General features: G+C 41.2%; 1 protein-coding gene across 3 annotated transcripts in view; it reads left to right on the plus strand.

Annotated features, from left to right (window-relative positions):
- IPCEF1 (interaction protein for cytohesin exchange factors 1) overlaps positions 1–20,344 on the plus strand; it is a 63,484-nt gene that overhangs the window by 25,035 nt on the left and 18,105 nt on the right. For all 3 annotated transcript variants that reach the window (XM_075035963.1, XM_075035964.1, XM_075035965.1), the window contains 4 exons: positions 6,330–6,403; positions 8,057–8,128; positions 11,664–11,725; positions 16,044–16,132. In XM_075035963.1, coding sequence (XP_074892064.1) covers positions 6,330–6,403; positions 8,057–8,128; positions 11,664–11,725; positions 16,044–16,132 — 297 coding nt within the window. The remainder of the gene's footprint in view (positions 1–6,329; positions 6,404–8,056; positions 8,129–11,663; positions 11,726–16,043; positions 16,133–20,344) is intronic.

Below are 20,344 nucleotides of genomic sequence, written 5' to 3' on the forward strand. Positions count from 1 at the left end.
CTTGCACACTGTTTTACGTTGAAACCCGAGGTTTCTTTGGACAACTTAAAGTGCAGCCTCTGCATAACTGTAGATTCAGGCAATGTTTGCAGAGTGGCAGTAACTATTGGGCGTGGGAAGGAGAGGAGGTGTCCTTTGCTAAGATCTGCTTACTTAAATTGATGAGACCAGAGCCATGCTCAGAGTCATATCTGGGATGAATAAGACCCCTTGTATTTTCACAGATATTTTCACCTCTAGATTGATGAAGCAGAAGTAGCAGTGACATTCACTTGCTTGCTTGATATTTCTTTTTACTAACTGGCCTGTCTTTAATACTGCCTGCTCTTCCACTGCCTTCAGTGGAGTTAATCCTCAGTCCCAACGGGGCATCCATGATGACAATCTTATGTTCATAGCTGTGTTGAAACAGGAGGAGTCCTACTCCTCACGTGCCCGAGGCTTCCCATGAAGGGCCCTCTTATAGAGACTGAAGTGAAAGCTGGTGGTGGATGAGCAGGGCTGGGGTCGAAGGAACTGGGATACTCTGGCTGCCTGTAGCTCTGCCTGACCAGTTTTGTTCTTGTGAGAAACGAGTGTGTCTCTTTCCCGACTGTGTGGAAACCGCAGTCAACCAGACACTGGCAACTGTAGCATAGCAACAGGGTGCTGGACCTTTTTTTCTAGTGGAGATGGAGAAAATAGGGAGTGGGTGGACTTTGTACAGGAACGTGCTTTGCCCTGGATTTGGGTAGGTAGCCTCAGCTCACATCATGTTCTTGGTGAAGTCTGTCTTCAGGCACCTCCGAAGCTCTGGATGTTTCTGATTTAATTTGCCTTCAAGCCACTCTGGTTCTGGGTCTTTCACATGAGGCAGATTGGGGGGAGGCGATATAGGACACTTGCGGTGATATTTGCAGATGATACTTCTTTTAATTTAAGATAAATTCATTGTGAAAGCCATAGCCTAAAAGAGAAAAGAATAATAAAATGCTGAGGATGGTCAGCAATAGCAGATCAGACACCCCAAGAGTCAAGCTTTTCCTTCACTGATAGCAAACCAGAGCACACAGCCAAATCCAAATTAGCTTTCGACCAGCTGGCTGAGGTACTGCGAGTGGTGAAGTTAAGGCCCCGGTGGTCTCTGCAGGATTGAGTAGAGTGCCCTGAAACCTCTCCCTGCATATGCTTGCTCTTTCTATAAAACATGGATACGACATGAGACAAGTAAACTTCTGTTTGCAGCATGGATGTGCCCTCAGTCTGGGGAGGGGAAGCTGTTTGGACTAGGAAGAAACACCCAAGGGTTGGTTTTGCAATGGAAACACAGAAAATGTCAGAAAATAGTTCTGAGCAGTCAGACTTTCTGGGTGCATTCAGGAACACAAGGCTCCCTAGAGAACTGCTCTTCGTTAGCATTTGGTTCCCTCTTTCAAGTACCGCTCTCTGTAGGCAGCTGCCTTGAAGACAAGTGTTTAAAGAGGACAGCGTGCGATCCTGCCTGCCCCTTTAGCAGTTCTAGTTCTCATACCAAAACCCTGGAGGGAATCGGCACTCCTGCATAGGAAGAGGGGTGGCACGGGAAGATCGTCACGTGTAATCCCAGGCTTCTGGCTCTTTGTGCTTGTTGTGACTGTGTTGGATAGTGTTGGCTGGAAAGGGACAGAGGACTAAACACCTCTGTCTTGTGGGCCTTTAGGATAGCTTGGCTGGTTTTCCAAGCAGAGTTGAAATACAGTTTTGCAGGATGTGTCAACGGTGGTTGTCATGGGGATTCAGCTGAAAAGAAATATAAATATAAAATCAAAGAGTTGCAGGCTGTGATCTACTGTCACTATTTATCTTTGGTTTTTTCCCCGTTCGCTGCATTTAAATTGGTCCTCACTCCAACAGCTTTGCCAGGAGCTGTATAATTACAGTCTTTTAAAACAGAAACCTTTCACCTTTGAGTTATAGGAGCTGCTTATGTGAATGATAAAAAGTCATTGATGTCGGCTGATTGTGCTGAGGGCTTTGGGGACCTCTGGTCTAATATCTTACACAAATTATTCACAGTTCTATAGGTTGCCTCACTGGTGTACTTGGCAGAGAGAAAAAAGACTAAAAAGGCTTGAGGACTGAACTGCTCCTCCAACATCCACAGGGTCTTCTGGGGGCAGCACTGAAACACTCTGATGAAGCCATGACGAGTACCCTGAATTGCAGATTGGAGCTCTTACACAATAACTAGATATTTTCACTTTACAGCACTATTTTTTAAAAATCTTTCTGCACCATTACATTCACTTCAAATATTGAAAAAGGTCTGTTAAATGGTTTACTAAATCTCCTAAAGCCACAACATTTAGACAATGTATTGAGGCAAGCTAAAAAGGACATTAGCCTCTTTCATTGGATTTGTGCATTACGTTTCATAAATATGTTTGAAATTTTTTTTGAGTGAAAAGCTTTTTCTGTGAAAAAGTGGTTACTTTCTTTTTCCCTCAAGCATTTTCAGAGACTGTTGTTATTATTGAAATTATTTTCCTACAAGTGGGTATAGCAAAAAAGTGCAGATTTATACGTTAGGCTATCCTGCATGAAAACCACAAGAGATAACAGCTTATTCTTTTAAACCTCCTGATTAATTAGGAAACAGGTCAAGGTTCTTTTAATCTGAGTTTTTTAGGTCTATTTTACAGCATTGCAATAAAATCTGAAGGAAGTTTGAGTGAAATGTGTGAGTTAAATAATAGCATGCTTAAAGTCATGTTAAAGATAACGTTTCAGAGAAAAGAAAACATTTAGGACTTCTATATGCTTTTAATGTTTTAAAATATAATTTTTATTCCAAGAATGACCAAAAAGATGACTTCCACATGTTCTGTTCCTAGTGTTTATTTGGAATTCTATTTGCTGACTGTAACAATGCTCATAAGGTTTTACTGTTATGATTTGGTTTCCTTTTTTTTCCTTCCTTTTTTCTGATAATTATGGAACTACAGACCCATTAACCCCCTGTTTTCCATTATAGAGTTGACACATCTGAAATGTGTACCAGTAGCACATTTAAAAAAAAAATAAATTTGCACCATTATCCTCCTGCCTCATACATAAAATGAAACATTAAACTTTTCTTATAAATGAACAAACGTGAAATCACTGACAGAATTAATATAAAACCTGAATGCATTGAACATAAACTTTTATCAACTGGAACATGTCAAATACTGCATAAGAAGTCTGGAGATTTCTCTGTTGTAAAACTGGTAAATGTAAATTGCTGAAATCAAAGCCTACAGACCTCTTTTTGTTAGCAATTTAGAGAGTACTCCTCTAATATAGATACTCATCGGATATGTCAGTGGTTCAAGTCCAAGTTCCGTCTCCACATGGGTGGGAGCACCCCAGGTGAGTGTCCCCACACTGACTTACAGGGTCCTGATAATTCACTAGTCCAATACAAAATCCAGATGCTCAAATATTTGTATACATTGACAGTAGAGACAGTGACTTATCTAATGGCATTGTGTGGACTTAGTCTCTTCATGAGTGCTTGTGCAGCACCTGAAGCAATTTATAGGATGCATCCTAGACCAATGGCTACTGCACCAGTAGATAAAACTGGCTGAGCTGTGATTGCATTTGTAACATGTACAGCCAACTGGCCCCAGACCCTAGTCACCCACTCACCCACCTGATGGCTTACCTAGCTTAAGCCATGGATTAATTGGTGTGTGGGTGAGAAGGTACCTGGGTATACTCCTTCACATGGAGTCTTCTGGATCTCTTTTTTTTTAAACTGGGTTTACTGATTCATACTGTAGAGAAACAACTGGCTCTGTATACATTTCTCATCCAGCAATGTGTGTAGTAATGGCTTTGATACCTCATGAGCAGCTTTTTTGAAGTTGGTCTCTGGTGCTCTTAGACTGGTCTTGGGAACCAAACAGGAATTTCTGTGTTCTCGCTGCACCTGGTCTAGTAAGTGACCACTCTTTTCGGTACAGAAATGCAGGATAGTACGTTCTCTATCTTTAGTACAATGCAGCCCATGAATAGAGCTCCTCCTTTATTCACCCCTACTCATTCACTCTTCCCTTATACTTGATGTGCTATGGATCTGGGACAGAATTACTAGTTTAAGGTCTAATTAATTGAAATACACATTTAAAAAAAAAAGACTTTAAAAAAAAAATTTGTCACTCTTTTTTTCTTTAGTTAATTTTATTTTATCTCAATGAGTTTAGTCTCACTAAATTCCAACCTGTGAAATGGAAACAAAAGCTCCACAAGCCAGGCTCTAAACAAGTTTGATAGATACAAATGTAATCAGAGAAAGTTAAAACCCATAATAGCCAATAAGCACTTTTTGGTACAAATGAAGCCACATTGCAAAATCAAAGTTTTTTCAGCCCAGATGCTGATAAACATAATTGTTTCTTCTGTACTGAAAGAGAACAACAAAACCCCCCCTTCCACTTCTCCGATTTTTTTAATTTTTTTTTTTTTTTTTGTCCTGGAGCAGGTAAAACCATTTACTGGTGAAGATGCAAAATATAAAGCTGTCATATGAATATTTAATACATGTAAACTGCAGAAATGATGGTTATGCCATGATTTATTGTATACCAAAGAACAGATACGCAGAGGTGCAGGGAAGCCACCCACTGAAATATCCATTCTGTATCCATATTTCAGTTCTTGGAGATTCATTCTTCTAAGCATTAAAGCTCAAAGACTTGTCTCGATGAACATCTTTTTATAGTCTCTTCATATTCTTGCATAATGTGACTTGAGATACTGTCAGTCATCTTCATTTATCCTCTGTCTTTGTAATTGCTGTGTATATTTTACCTGCTTTAACTCAGTGTACATTTTCAGAATTTTAATGTGCCCAGGGATAAGGCAAAACCCGCAAAAAAGCGGTTCTGGAATGAACGCTTTCTGTATTTTGGAAAGTACCTTTTTTTTCCGACATTATGTGCTGCAGACATTTGTCTACATCATTGCTCCTCTTAGGAGGAGTCCTAGTCTTACTGTGGCTGGTCGTGTGAGTGTAGATAGATTTAGTAAAGGAAGATGCTCTTGCCATTTGCAGCTGAAACAGGGATTTGAGGCTACCTGGTAAGTTCAGTTTTGCTGGAGCCACTCTCTGACACAGAGTCCAGCTGACCTGCAACCGAGATGCCAATGCGCAGTAAAGCCTCTCCTGTCCAGAAAGGGGTGACTGCATATAAGCAGTGTATTGTAAATGTCTCCCTAGCTTTTGGTACCTCCTGTACAATGCCTGTAAATTTCTGGGGGGAGTGATAGCTGGGTGGCCAAAGCCATCTGAGGCTGGTTTGCAGTGTTCAGCAATGGAGCTCAGCCCCATGGGACCATCCTCTTGCACGGTTTCACCTCCTGGCATGGGAGCAGCCTGTATTGCCTCTGCCTTGCACACATACAGGCGTATATAGATGACCCTACAAAACAGTCCATATTACAGTGACCTGGGGGAGAAACTCCTCCATCTCTACCTAGGATCATTTTGGGTCACTTTTGAATTCCCATCACTATAGACATGTATTTTTCAAATATACGTAGACCATTATATGTGGTGCTGTCACCCATCTGTGTAACAAGCATGCATGCTGCATTATGGAACAAACGCTCCTTTGAGATTGTATGTAACATCCAGATAAGAACAGATGATATAACCCTTATTCGTCCTCTCTTATGTCATCTGTCTCTTTTGAGAGGCTTCTGTTCTTAGAGGTGAGGTTCAGTAGTTTCATTTTCTGTGGTTTATGCACAAAGTATGGCTGGTCTCTTTGTCGAAAGAAGTTGTGTGATCACTGATAGCTGCAAAGGAACTGGGTTCCTCCACCTTCCTACTGCTTTTAGTCCTGGTTTGATCAAAACCCAAATTTTGCCCTGGACAATTTAAGACTCTGGACTAGGCTTATGACTTATTCATGAATCTTAGATAAGGGTGCTCTGATACAACCACTTCTAGGTCAGGAGGAAAGAGAATCTACCTCAGCACTTGAAGCAGTTGAGGATCCTTTCTCTTTCAGGCACTTTGATATTTGGAAGCGTACAACAAACACTATGCTCACACTGCCACTTGCACAGGCAAGAGTGGTGGCTTTCTAGCATCCAGGACTTGCACAAATAGTAGCTGGTATAGGAATATTTCTTGTTCCCAAATATCAGCCAAAACATTGAGTGTTAATCTGTCCCCATGGTGATAAGCATATATTTTCACAGTATAAAAAGCTGTCAAAACCAAGCACTTGCATCTTAAATATTGTTGAGCATTGGAGTCTGCTAACTTACCAATTGGTTGATGTGGTAATATTTAATTTTTTTTTTTTTTATTGCAGGCTGAAAAGGCAGAAGGATTTATCAGACTTCCAGACTTCAGTGTGGACAGAGCAATTGAATGCAAAAAAAAGCAGTAAGTTTATCTCTTGCCCCATTTTGCATGATTTTTACAATGTTGCAAGGAATTGAATCTCTGTAGAGTCTGACAATGAAGCTGTGGGGAGCTCTTCTGTGTTGTATAAATAATGAGATATTAATTGAGCTACTGAAAGAAAACCGTATTGCAAAAATATTTTTGAAAATTCTCTGCCAGATGTGCTCTGCTAAAACTACAAATAAAAAAGCAGTTTAGTATGCCAAATGCTTTTTTTTTTCTCCTCCTTTCTCTTTGTTCACTGATCATGAGTAAGTTATAGTCTATCTCAGATACCTTCTCTTAGGTAGGGAGGTCAACAGTGGTTCAAATAATGCTTCTTCCCTCAAAGTTGGGACTATTCTTTAGGCTGCTGTGGTGCATCTGAGCTTGGGCTGTACTTGAAGCATCTGGTTGTGCAGGGAATAAAAACTTTGTTTAGCAGGATACAGCTTTCAAAATATTCTCTCCAAACTCGATGTGCAGCACTGTCTTCCAGCTGCTTCTGAGCACACTTCAAAGGTTTGGATGGGTGTTGCTGCTATTCAAAGTTATAAAGCTCAGCATGGTTTTTATTCTGTCCCTCAAGAGAAAGCCTTCGTTCTTCTGTTTGGGTCTCACACTGAGATTAGCTGTAGGTGTTCTTGTGATTAATTGTGGGCTTGACTCCTCCAAAGAAAGGAGACAGCTATTTTGAATATGGGGAGCTCAATTTTGTTTTCTCAGAGGAAAGGTTGAGTCACATAGTACAGGACCATGAGAAAATGTTGCCTTTTGCTTCTTCAGCTGTTGGCTGTCAGTGACTGGGATGGAAATGTGCTCATCACTTATTTAGGATCAGGTGCATTAAGAGAACTGTGAGGAGTGACCGGTGCTGCTGGGGCCCAGTCAAACAGCGTGTGCTTCCGTAGGACAGTCACCTAATGAGGAACAAGAGGGGAGCCACACAGTCTCAGGACCAGAGACTATGTTTTAGGAAAAAAAGACTCTGAAAAGTCTTACTGGTGGATATTCAACTAAAGCATAGTCTGGGGCTGAGACCAACAGGTTAACTACTGGAGGTAGTTAGGGGACTACCTCCATTTTTTTTGTTTCAAACCTGCCACCTAGTTGCCTCTTTGGTGCTTCCTAAAACTTGTCTTGGAAAAGACAGTGAAAAGGCAGTTCCTATTCACCCGCTGCATGCCGTTGTGATTTTATTGTATCACACGTCCCTTCCCTCAACCATCAGTTTTCTGTGCTGTGGGATCTTAGCCTGATTAAGCACCCATGGAAGTTGTTTCATACCTTGTGTCACCCCTGGTGCTTTCTCCAAACCTTTTTCAGGTTTACTTTGCTTTTCAGAGCTGGGAGAAGAAAACCGTACACAGTATTCAAGATGTGGGCACGCAACAGAATTATGTAATGGAATAGTGAAAGTCTCTCTTTAATTCTTTATTCCTTCCTTTTTAGTTCCTGTGGTTTATATCTTCTGAATAATGCGTGGCCTAGGAAATGAGCTAAAAATAGACTAGAGTTCTAAGGATGGATAAGCTGATCCAGATTAATATAGTGGAGTGAATAAATATTGAAAATAATTAATTCAGGTATTATTTTTTCTTTCTTATGTAAACTAGTTTTCTTCATATCTCTTCTATTTTTCTTTTCTTAAAGTGCTATTAAGATCAGCCACCCACAGATCAAGACATTTTATTTTGCGGCAGAAAATGTTCTGGAAATGAACACGTAAGTAGGAGCGACTGGCCATGTGTCATGGTTTAACCCCAGCCAGCAACTAAGCACCACGCAGCCGCTCACTCGTTCCCCCCCCCCCCGCCCCCCCCCGCAGTGCGATGGGGGAGAAATCGGGAAAAAGAAGTAAAACTTGTGGGTTGAGATAAGAATGGTTTAATAGAACAGAAGAAACTAATTATGATAACACTAATAAAATGACAATAGTAATAATAAAAGGATTGGAATATACAAGTGACACACAACGTAACTGCTCACCACCTGCCAATTGACGCCCTGTTAGTCCCTGAGCAGTGATCCCCTGCCCCCACTCCCTCCAGTTCCTATACTAGATGTGACGTCCCATGGTACGGAATACACCGTTGGCCACTTTGGGTCAGCTGCCCTGGCTGTGTCCTGTCCCAACTTCTTGTGTCCCTCCAGCTTTCTCGCTGGCTGGGCATGAGAAGCTGAAAAATCCTTGACTTTAGAGTAAACACTACTTAGCAACAACTGAAAACATCAGTGTTATTAACATTCTTCTCATACTGAACTCAAAAACACAGCACTGTACCAGCTACTAGGAAGACAATTAACTCTATCCCAGCTGAAACCAGGACACCATGTTTCATCCTGTCTCACGCCTGAGAACATCCTTTGAAAGTTCATTATCTCACTGTCAAGCATTTGTTGACAAAGTTATTTGGGGTATTACTGAGTCTGTTTTGTTTCCTAGTCACTTTGTAGAAAGAAACTACTGCTATTTGTTCACTAATGACAGTTGAAATCAGAATTGCATTATTAACCTGATTTTGATGCTAATCTTCCTGACATTTGCTGGTATAAATCCCTTTCCGTTAGAGGTGCAAAGATTTGATAGCAAGTTCATCACCTTGGGAGAAGTGACGGAAGAAAGGAAAGAAAGGGAAAAGCTTAATATAGTTTTGTCCCAGAAGTGATCTAGGACTAGAATTTAATAGTGTCTGCTTTCAGAGTAGCATGTCAGTTAACAAGGAGGGTTAAAGGGATAGAAAAGGCTGTTTCTTTAATGTAAATAAGCAATTACTTCAGCACCAAAATATGTTGCAGTTAAATGATCCTCATGACAGATCAGAAGTTTTCTTTCTACAAATGTCCATAAGAACAACAATTCATTCATGCAATTTTTAATGCAAGAAGTAAAAATGGATATGAATAGTGGCAGTTTAGAAACCACTGAGCTATCAGAAATAGGTATTATTTGCTATTGGTCCAGTTTTGGCTGATTTAGATACATCTCATATCTTCTCTGTTCAACTTCGGATTGCAGTCTGTTCACAATGCTATTGCATTACATGGCAAAATACTGGGTACAAAGCAGTACAATTTAAATGGCAAGAGAGCTCCTGTGATGGTCAGGATTTTAATCATGGCTCTGCTGGTCATCTTTGTGAGATTCTTCACAGGGCATGGACTGTTCTTTCCCCCTATAAACGGGAGACCTCATACATATTTACCACTATAGAAAAAGATAGAGGTTGAGAGAATGTGTGTGACCTTCTGAAAGGGCTATAGATACAGAAATGTATGATACTACAGTAGTGTATATATATTAATAAATCTGTACTGTATAGACACAGGCAAGTAAGTATAGACGGAAAGAATGTGTTGCCCTTTGCAACTTGGAGCAGAACAGAGCATACTGGTGGGGAGATAACCATCCGTTCCTGTATCTCTGCATTTCCTTCCAGAGCTCCTGAATGGAGTCAGAAGTTCTTGAGGCAGATGGGCTGAGGATGACTGAGAATGAGGGACTGCTGTACAGGAATATTTCTGTAGAGAGAGTAATCCTGGCTGAGGGAAGAATGTGGGGGAAAGGAAAATTAGAGCTAATGGAGGATGTTAGTGAGTGCTAGCAGCCAGTTTGGAGCCCAGCTGGAAATTCTCAGTGTCCTAATGACACTTTTGAAATGTTTAGTCTCATGTGAGTAAGTGATTGAAATCTATGCAGGTGTCCCAGCTCTTATGCCCCCAGAATGATTTTCTTCAAACTCCACTTCTTGAGTAAATTTTATTTTGGCTTAAGGCTAGGTAGCCTAGCGTTAGAGCAGTTTGCCCTACATTGCACTAATACTAATTCCTCACTGTTGTAACTGATGATATTTTCCTTGGCAAAGTATAAAATACATGCATTTAATACATAAAGTACACGCATACTCACGCATATGTCAAAACAGACTGAAAGACATCTGCTCTCTTGGCTCCAGTCCTGCAAATACATATGCATGTGAGTGGTTCCACTGAACTCACCAGGGCATTCGCGTGTGTCAAGTTACTGGTGTGCATAAATGCTTGACGGATCATGACCTTTTGTAACAATTCATGCATATATATCTATTAAATCAACAGTGGATTTATTAATACAGTCATTTGCTTCATTAATTTAGCATGTATTTGCTATTGTCACGCACACATGAAAAGTAAACGTGTGCTGGCTAGCTGCGTGCATTTACCCGGCCAGTTGCATGCAGTTACTAGCAGTCTGTCTGACCTTGTGGTTAATGAAGTCCTGGATTTTTTTAGCAAACCTTTTCTTTTGTTAAGATTCTTTTATTTAAAAAATCATTCTCTTATGATTAGCTTTTAGAAGAAAGTCAATAATTCACTCTTACAGAAATGATGCTTTGTTTTCTTGAATTATGTGGCTCTGTTGTTCAAACTGCAGTCTAAAAATCCAGTTACTTTGACACTGATCTTACTAGCAAATTTCCCATTGCTTCAGTAGAATCAAGATCAGACACAAAGTTTTTTTCAGAGTTATGAATCTTAATTCCTGCCCTTCATGCATTCCCTATTTAGGTGTTGACTTTTAATCTGAAAGGCTTGAGCTTTTTTAGTTGTTAGTTTCTTAAAACCTGGATAGATCTGAATGACCTACAGGCAAACACAATATGCAAAAAGCATATCTAGGGATTGTTTCTAGCACTAGAAAAATGCAGCCACCTAGGAAAAGAAATGAAAAAAGCCCCCAACTGTTAATAGTTTAAAGCAACACAGGAAGTGAGACTTACTAAAAACAAAAGTACATAGGGAATTGAAGAAAGCAGTATATAGTGGTCAGAAAGTCTGGTTTTAAATGGCTTAGATTCTTAGACTGTGCTGCGATAGCTTTGGTCAGGGCAGCTGACATCATCTTCTATGGCTCCTATGCCTTTTGCTTCACCTCAGGGGAAAGACGACACCTCAACAGCAGGACTAAGCTACTGACATTGTGTTATAGCACACATACTTTTCCTTTAGCTTCCACAAATGCAACTCCTTGGTCATCAGTAAAGCTTTTTTCAGGATCAGGGAAAGATGATGTTCCAGGCAGCTAGTCCTGCTCACCACAGGGAGTATTAGTATTCAGGTAACTGGTGCCTTTCTAGAAGATGATCTAAGAAATAGAGAGAAACTTGGACATTTAGTCTTCAGGTTAATGAAAATGTAGAACACATCTGAAAGAGGCAAAACTCTGTCAGAACAGCATGCAAGTATTCCTAACTCTATATTCCTTCTGTTTCAAACACAGGTGGCTAAGTAAGCTGGGGATGGCTGTAGACCCTCAGGCACCCAAAGGGAAGAATGAGGAAGGTATGCTCCTAACGATGGTTTCAGTATGTAACTACATCAGGTTCTTCACAGGTTTTGCTTGGCCAAATTTTTGTCAGCTCTTTTCTTTCTTTTAAACTGTCAGCTTGGGTCCTTCTACTGACTGAGCTGAGAGAAACCACACTGACACAGCACAGAGTAATCACAGAAAAAGAATGGTGAGAAACAGTGCCACTGAGAGACACTCAGTGATCTTGCAAGAGGTGTGTAACTACTTTCTGACAGTTTGCTGGCTTGCTAAGCCTACCAAGTGAAACAGCTGTGCTACTCTGGGTTTTGAGCTGGTAAGGTATATTACAGGAGTTGTCCTATAGCCTGTGAGCTTGCTAGCTTGGGAACATCTTGTGCAATATAGACCTGTCCCTACTGTCTCTTTTGTTCCTGTGGATTTCAACAGGAGCAATGTTGGGGGGCTTGGTAGTGGTGTACTGAAGCCTACAATTTTCTTCAGAGCCAAGCCCAAGAGCTTTAAAAGTTCCCTAGCAATTTATTTATTGTCTTAATTTGCACACTGACCTAATAGATCATTTTGGTGGTAGGATACCTGCACTCGAATCACAAATCTGGGCAGGGGACAAAGCAACTCACCTGTCAGAGTGCTTGGAAAAGCTGCTGGTGAGGACACATGTGCTGGGAGCTGTTTTAGAATGAAAAGTGCTGTGGGTAGTATTATGTTAGCAAACCAGGGGATGGACTCTGACCTGGTGTGCTGGTTGACAGCCTGCTGAATATGAGCCAGCAGTGTGCCCAGGTGGCCAAGAAGGCCAACGGCATCCTGGCTTGTATCAGAAATAGTGTGGCCAGCAGGAGCAGGGAGGTGATCGTCCCCCTGTAGTCAGCACTGGTGAGGCCGCACCTCGAGTGCTGTGTTCAGTTTTGGGCCCCTCACTACAGGAAAGACACTGAGGTGCTGGAGTGTGTCCAGAGAAGGGCAACCAAGTTGGTGAGGGCCCTGGGGCACAAGTCTTATGAGGAGCGGCTGAGGGAACTGGAGTTGTTTATCCTGAAGAAAAGGAGGCTGAGGGGAGACCTTATCACTCTCTACAACTACCTGAAGGGGGGTTGTAGTGAGGTGGGTGCTGGTCTCTTCTGTCAGGTGGCTGGAGATAGGACGAGAGGAAATGGCCTCAAGTTGTGGCAAGGGAGGTTTAGGTTGGATATTAGGAAAAATTTCTTTACTGAGAGGGTTGTCAGACATTGGAACAGGCTGCTCAGGGAAGTGGTTGAGTCACCATCCCTGGAGGTATTCAAAAAGCGAGTGGACGGGGTACTTCAGGACATGGTTTAGTGGGCATGGTTGATGGTTGGACTCAATGATCTTGAAGGTCTTTTCCAACCTAAATGACTCTATGATTCTACGATTCTGAGGAGTATGTATCTTCTGGGCTTTTGACCCTCCATTTTTAGACTATTGGTACCCAGTACCTTTTTTAGAACTGCTCAGGGTGTGAAGGAGCTGTCATTATGAAGAAGGAAATGGTATTTGTAGTAGTATGAACACTTAGGTGACACAGCCTGTTTTGTCTAATCTAATCGAAATGCTCCTCTCTGCATCCCTTCTGCTGTTTCCCAGAATAAGGTTGTGGTTTATGTCTAGGCTTTGGACATGTAATTCCATTATTGATTAGTTGGATCTGGCTCTGTTTATACTCTGGCTCCATTTATAGTCTGCTGTTAAAAATAGCTTTGGGGCTGGTAAACATAGATACCACCGAATTCTGGTGATTCAGCAGGTCTCATAGATTTCTTTGTTTTCAGTTCATGGTTCCTCTTTATTTCTTGTCAGGAAACTTGTTAATTCCCATATCTCCAAATTCCTCCAAAATGCCTGTGTCCTTTTGGAACCCAGTTTTGCATCAAAACAGTCTGAGATAATCAGGATAAAGTGTTATATTGAGTATTAGGCTGTGTAGCAAGAACTGCACGGTAGTTGTACTTGGGGAGGAACTGTCCAAACGTTGTCCATGTTTTCACAAAGGAGGAGTTTGATGGAAGATAAGGATGGTCAAAATTCTATATAGGAAATTTTTTTTTTTAAAGCCTCAAAAAATGTAATATTGGTTGTGTTGGCTGAGTCAAGAATTATAAAACAATTTGAAATGAGTCAGTCCACTAACCTTAATTAAAAAAAAATGACAGAAAGATACAAAATAATCCACTCAATAACCTCTGCAGCAGGTTATCTAATTACCCTGCAATAAACATAACATTGCCAAGATTTCTTCAGCTTTTAAAACTGGTGGCCCATTTTCCCTTCAGAAAAAGCACTCTGATCCTGGTGTCAAACACCACCTTGTCTTTCCATGTGTGTTTTGTCACAGGTGCCCCAGCAGCTGCTGTGAGTGGGGGTTCAGCACCCCACTGACATGCCTGAGTGGATGTGGCCTTGCAGAGGCATTGCTATGTTTCAGAAAAATGCTTTCATTACCCACAGTCACTTCTGTTCCTGCTGACCTCGTTCTCCACTCTGTATCACACACCATAACTCTTCAGGAGGGTCTTGGTTCTTGTTATGGCAGTTCTTGTGTATTGATGTACTTTCTATGCATTTTAACCTCACCCCCGCAACCCCATTTGCCTATTTAGAGTATCAGAAACATCTGTCGATTCTTTTTCAATTCTTCTGTGTGCCTAAAAGGGGACCTGTAGAAACAATAAGCTCTTTACTAAGATTTATTCAAGAATGCATTAACAGAGCCTTAGAATTTGAGGTAGGACTTACTGCAGCCAGTCTCAGTCCTTTATACTAAGATGTGCCAGCACATATTTCCAGTAACAGAATAGCAGCTATGCTTTAAAAACCCTATAATTCTGCAAACAGTATGGGGACAAAAAGTAATGTCTTTAAGTTTCACTCTGTTAACATCTTAGAAACCTCTTTATTGTGTATAAAATTCTTCTCTTAAAACTTTGTTGCTGTCACACTGTGTTTATTATAAACCCCCACATGACATGCACAAAAAGACAGTGTGCGGGTATTAATTTAGTTAAAAGATGAGACAATCACAGGTGATTTCCCAGAGACACACTGTTTTCTGGAGGTGTGAACTCTTGAAGTCCAGCCCTTACAAAATGCTCCCTGAATATAAACAGCCCTTGCCCACTTGGGGAGAGAGCTGGAGGGTTGCTTCCCCTGGAGAGACCCAGCTGCTCTTGGGCAGCACAAGCAGTGCAGAGTGCTGGCTCCTGTGGAGACCTCAGGCACAGCTGCTGCTCTTGTGACACTTGGCACTCACTCATGTTGTCCTCATTAAGCTCCGACTATGTCTTTGCAACCTTTCTTGTGCCCAGCTCAGTTGGGTGGGGATGAGCGCTGTCACCCTTCACACGTGATGGGTGCAGGGCAGGATGCAAGCACTTGCTCCTATAAAGGTTGGATGTGAAAGGCTGATGTGGGCTGGGAGATTTAGCAGTGGGAAGTGACCTTGCTCAGTGGTTACGGCTAGGCCCTGGGAATAGGAACCAGCAACTTACTACCTCCTCTTTTCTGTGTTTTATTTTATCAATGATTATCACTTCATTTAATCCACTTTTAAAAAGCTTTTGAGAAAATGGTTTCACCAGCTACAAATGTAGTTGAAAGAAATAAGATCAGGACTGCCTCTCTGCCACATGTCAAGAGATACCGAGGCTCTATGAGTTTGCTTTTTATTTAAAAAAAAAAAAAAAATAAAAAAAATGAGTGGGGTGTATAGTCCTAGAGTACTGTGCTTACTTTTAGTACTAGCTTTGCGCGTGTACTGCCATGCCACGTGGCATGCCTATGTGAGTTACCATGTGGTGATGGAAGACTCCCATGAGGCTGCTTTGTGGTTTCCAAAGCACCATGCAAGAAATCTGTTTTCTCCAAAATTGCAGCCAAAACACCAATGCCTGTTGCTAGGTCCAAGAAAACTTGCTGATTACAGTGATTAAGGGACAGCATCTACTACTTGCAACAGGTCTCCCTAACTTACGTGACAAATGATGCAGCCTTTCTTTTAAGGTTGCAAAGGGAGGTAAAAAACCCCCACCCCAAACGTATTTGTGAAGCTATCTGGAGCAGCGCCACCTGGTGTTTCCTGCCACAGCAAATTAACAAATTTTTTTTACTTCTATAAAAGAAAAAATGTTGCCATGAAACAGTGTAGCATTACCACAAATGGGTTAATTTTCACTGTAGGAGACACTGACTTGTTACAGCATGGTCTTCAGCACAGAACAACCTGCTTGGTGATCTTTCGTTACCACAGTGTTGCGAGGAATAAATGAGTGTTGCTCTAACACTTTGTTTTTGCTCATTTTCCATGTCTGCCTCCAGAATGCTACAGCGAAAGTGAACATGATGATCCAGAAATAACAGACACACCACCTCCCCCCTACACAGTCCAGCCACCACCTCCTCCTTCGGTAAGTGTTGCAGTAATTAGCTTGTTTCTTGTTGCTAGCCAATTGGAACAAAATTTTCTTGAGGTGGTGGACCTTTGAGGAATAACCTGTAACAGTGGCTAGAAATGTTTACCCTGTGTAAACATGGCCTGTAAAATGAGGATGCACTGACTGCCCCTGCCCCGTGGCAGAGCACCCAGTTATTGCAGCCTGCCCTGCTGGGAGCCCCGCACTGTAAAAGAACAGCTCCTTCAGATGGAGGCATATTTATCTTGCTGGAGAAAGGAAGGTGTCACTCTACCTCATACACACGCTGTGTCTTTTCTTTACAAGGTTTTTAACACACTGCCATAACCTAGTTTTTCATACTTTTTTTTTTTTTTTAATCAGTCCCAAATCTTCTTTCTTTTTGTGACCCCGGTAGCATAGCATCATCCAACAGATTTGTATTTATGTATTTGAGTGAGCTTTTCTTAAGAATGCTGAATTTGAAGCGGCTTTTGTGGCAGTGAAGCAAAGGGAAAGAGGCTTCTTCTTATAGTGATAAAATTGGTTCTTTTCCTCTACCTCTGAAAAATAGACTATAAAAAAAGAAAATAGGCATCCTCCCAAAATCTATGCTATTTTTCTCTCTTGCTGTAGCATATTTGCCCAGAATATTCCTTGCTGCCTCACTTCATTTCATAAATTAGAATAAGCACTATGCACCCTCATGTGTCTAATCAAATTGACTCGCCTAATTTTAGCCACTTATGTCCCTATTAATCTTGTTTCTGTATTGTTGTTTTTCCCAGTGATCTCATCTCCCCTTACATGTGCTTTAAGATACGAAGTTTAGTTAATTCTGTGGTTAGAAATGAGTATGGGATGAGTATGAGAAATGGTTTGGGATGGTAATGCAGCTGAAATAAGGAATCCTGAGTTCAAGCCTTTCCCATCTGAAAGTTAACATTGAGGGGTATGCAGTAATATACTTGGTACTTAATCATCTCATTGCACCTCATGGAAGGGAAGTGTCTGCTGCCTCCTTGGTGTGGTACAGGTTCCTGTATGGCATGTCGAAATGACATTCAGTAGCTAGGGTGGACACAGAGGCAGTGAAGCAGGGACAAATTTGAAATATATGGATGAGCTGGAGAAGCTTGTGTGGTCACAGGCAATAAAAAAAGGAGATGTCATGTGCAGGGTTGCCTGTGTGGCAATCTCTAATTAGCTCACATAAAGCTGGGAGCGTATGCCACACTTTCACCCACTTGCCCCTTTCTGTTTCAGTCAGATAAGTCAGTCTTCATTTACTCTCCTGAAACAGTTGTGTAACTCTAATCACCATAAAACAATCCACCTGGCACTCGGGGGGGGGTGTTCACCGCTGTGTAAAACGTGATTCCTTATTGCCTGTATTAGCTGTAAGTTAAATGTGGCTGAGTGGCTATAAATATCAGAGAAAATAGGAACCTTGACAATACATCTCCAAGAGTTATTCTGGGCCGAGGGCTGATAATGAAGCATCTTGAATTTTATATCTCAGTGGCTTGCCTTTAAGAGGCTGTAGATGTCTTTTCCGTCTGCTCACCTCTGAGTGAATGCCTGCATTTTTCCAGATGATGAGTTTTAAACAGGTGCTGTTTTTTAGCTTTCTGTTTTTCTGGCTTCCTGCTGCTTGTCAATCTGTTGCTGCAGAGGCAATCTCCGGTTGTCTCCTTCCCATATGCTCTTCTTGAGTGCTGGCTTCCACGTTTTAGCAGGGGACACGTGGGAGGCAGGCAATGGTGCAGGTGCCGAGGTGTCCTGCTTCCTCAGCCTTTCATTAAAGGTTATCTTTCCTCCAGCCTTTACCGCTCAGCTGATTTCCCTTCTCCTCATCCCCAGCTTAAAATCCCTTCCCCCATGGACAAAGATTAGTGTCTCCTGAGCAAATTTGTCATCTTTTCACTCCAGCATTGGACACTGGAATAAGCTCCAGCTACCACGGGTCTGCCCTATGCTCAGCTTGCTTATGTGGTAGATAGGAACAGTTAGGTACCAATGCAGCTGTGATTGACTGCAAGTCAGAGCCTCCTTATAAACACCTGACTTAAAGCCCTTTTCCCTTCTGGACAAGTACTGGAGCAAGAAAACCACTGGAAGGATTGGGAAAGCCAGCTTCTACTGGAAAGTCAATTCTAGGAGTGGAGCTCTTGGTTGTCTCAGGGAAGGCTGGTTAAACATTGCTTGGTGCCTGTTTATTTGATGTGGAGTTTTTGAACCAATCCATGAGGTCCCAAATGTGTGATGAATTTGGGTTGATACTCTGTGGGTACACCACTTTTGGAAGGCCTGCTTGAATCTTTTCAGATTACTACTGGAAGAGACACTCACCCTGGAAACCCAGCCCAGCATTAAGAATGCTGCAGGCACTGACTAGGGTTCATTTCTTTTTATTATTTTTGTCTTTTTTATAAGTTGTACTTCTTCCTCCCGAGTGCCAAAGAGATTTTGCAAAATAGGAATTAGGAGCTATGGACATTTTGGAAAATCAAACCAACGTTGTCTTAAGCAGAAAGGTCTCCAAATTTCTTGAGATCAACTCCAGTCTGAAAACTATTAGTCTGGAAACTAATAGCCAGCCAGGTGCAGGCTCTGTTACGTGTCAGAGCAGCAAACATTTTGCTGTACTTCTAGCACAAAGTTTTCACTTGCTGTTCTGTTCTCTGCTGACCCAAACCATTTTGAAACTTGACAAAGAAAAAAAAGTAGTGATCATGAGCTTTCTATGTTTATGCATGCTTTGGGTACTGTGGAAGAAAAAAAGCAAGTGAAGAACAAGTAAATTTTAACATCTGTAGGACAAAAGTTAAACTGACCATCTGTATTAATTTCTCCACATGTGAATGGATTTATAGTTCAAAAACCAGCAGCTATGTTGAGACAATACATTGCAGCAGTCCCAAAAGAGCAGTTGAGGTGTTTCATGGTGATAATTTTTCTCTAAAAAATGCCTAGAGACTCATTGATCTCCAGTGGAATCCTTATGATCTGCTGGCTCGAGCATCTGCTTTTTAAAATGTCCCCAAATGGAGACTTATTATATGGATGATTGCAAAACTTCCAAAGGAATGACTCGAGGAAGTTAGGTAAACATTTGTCATGCCAAAGAAAAAACCCACCATAACACACACGTAGAGAAAAAGAAACATATTCTGGCAGTCATCTGTATTCTCACCCACAATTTTTTATTTAGCACACAATTAAAATGAAAATAAAGATATATTCCACTGAGTGAGGCACAGTTTTTATTTCACTTTCTTTTGCATGGATGCATGCCAGAGAAATAGAGGTGAGATCTAACATCTTTCTTTCCTGTCTTAGAACAACTGAAATTAGACCATCCACACCACGTGAGCGAGAGCTTTTACTGTTCAGTTGTTCTGCTTGGCTGTACAAATGCTTCAGCAATTTGTCTTTGCAATAGGAACTCTTAGATAAAATGCTTCAGGTCACCTGTATTCCCAAGGGTGTTTTTATCACTCGTACATGTAGTTTATGACAACATCTTGTCCTTTGCTTTAGGATGCATTTGTGAAGGTTTCCTTTTTAAAAACAAAAATCCTCCTGAAACACAATGTTGTACTTTGCGTAATAGGAATATAAATGAAGACTTGTCCCACAGTGTTTGGGACAGTCTTGGAGGAATGGCTTTGAAATTTTACAAAAGTGAAGAAAGTGCTACAAACAAATGGTGACCCACAATGTGATATTGGTCCTTCTCATCTTCTGAATTTATTTGTAGCTACATGATACAGCTAGATTAGAAGCACAGGAAGGCAAATTACTTTGCTTTTTTTAATGTAAAAAGGAAGTAGTATGCATTACAGCAACACTGAATTGCAGAGATTCATGTATCATAATCCAAAATATTGTCACTCTTGGTTTGTTTTTTATAAATACATCTTATTTCTAGTTTGCCAGGTTATAAATAAGTATTCCAGGCTAGTCTCTTTATTGTGTTTGCAGCTTGTCCGGGTTTCCCTAGCAACACTTTCTCAGCAATTTTCAATACTTCCAGTCTATTTATCATCTGTTTGATCTATTCTACATATGTATTGAGAACAAAAACTTGCCAGAATTGTGGTCCATCAAGTCTGGTATTCTGATTCTGGCATTGGCCAGTAGCAGATGATTTGTAGGAGGACTAAATTTCTGCAGTAGCAGATACGAGAAAACTGGCTTTTGTATCATGATGATCTCGTCACG

The sequence above is a fragment of the Buteo buteo genome, chromosome 9 (genome assembly GCF_964188355.1).
Source record: "Buteo buteo chromosome 9, bButBut1.hap1.1, whole genome shotgun sequence".
Taxonomy (NCBI): domain Eukaryota; kingdom Metazoa; phylum Chordata; class Aves; order Accipitriformes; family Accipitridae; genus Buteo; species Buteo buteo.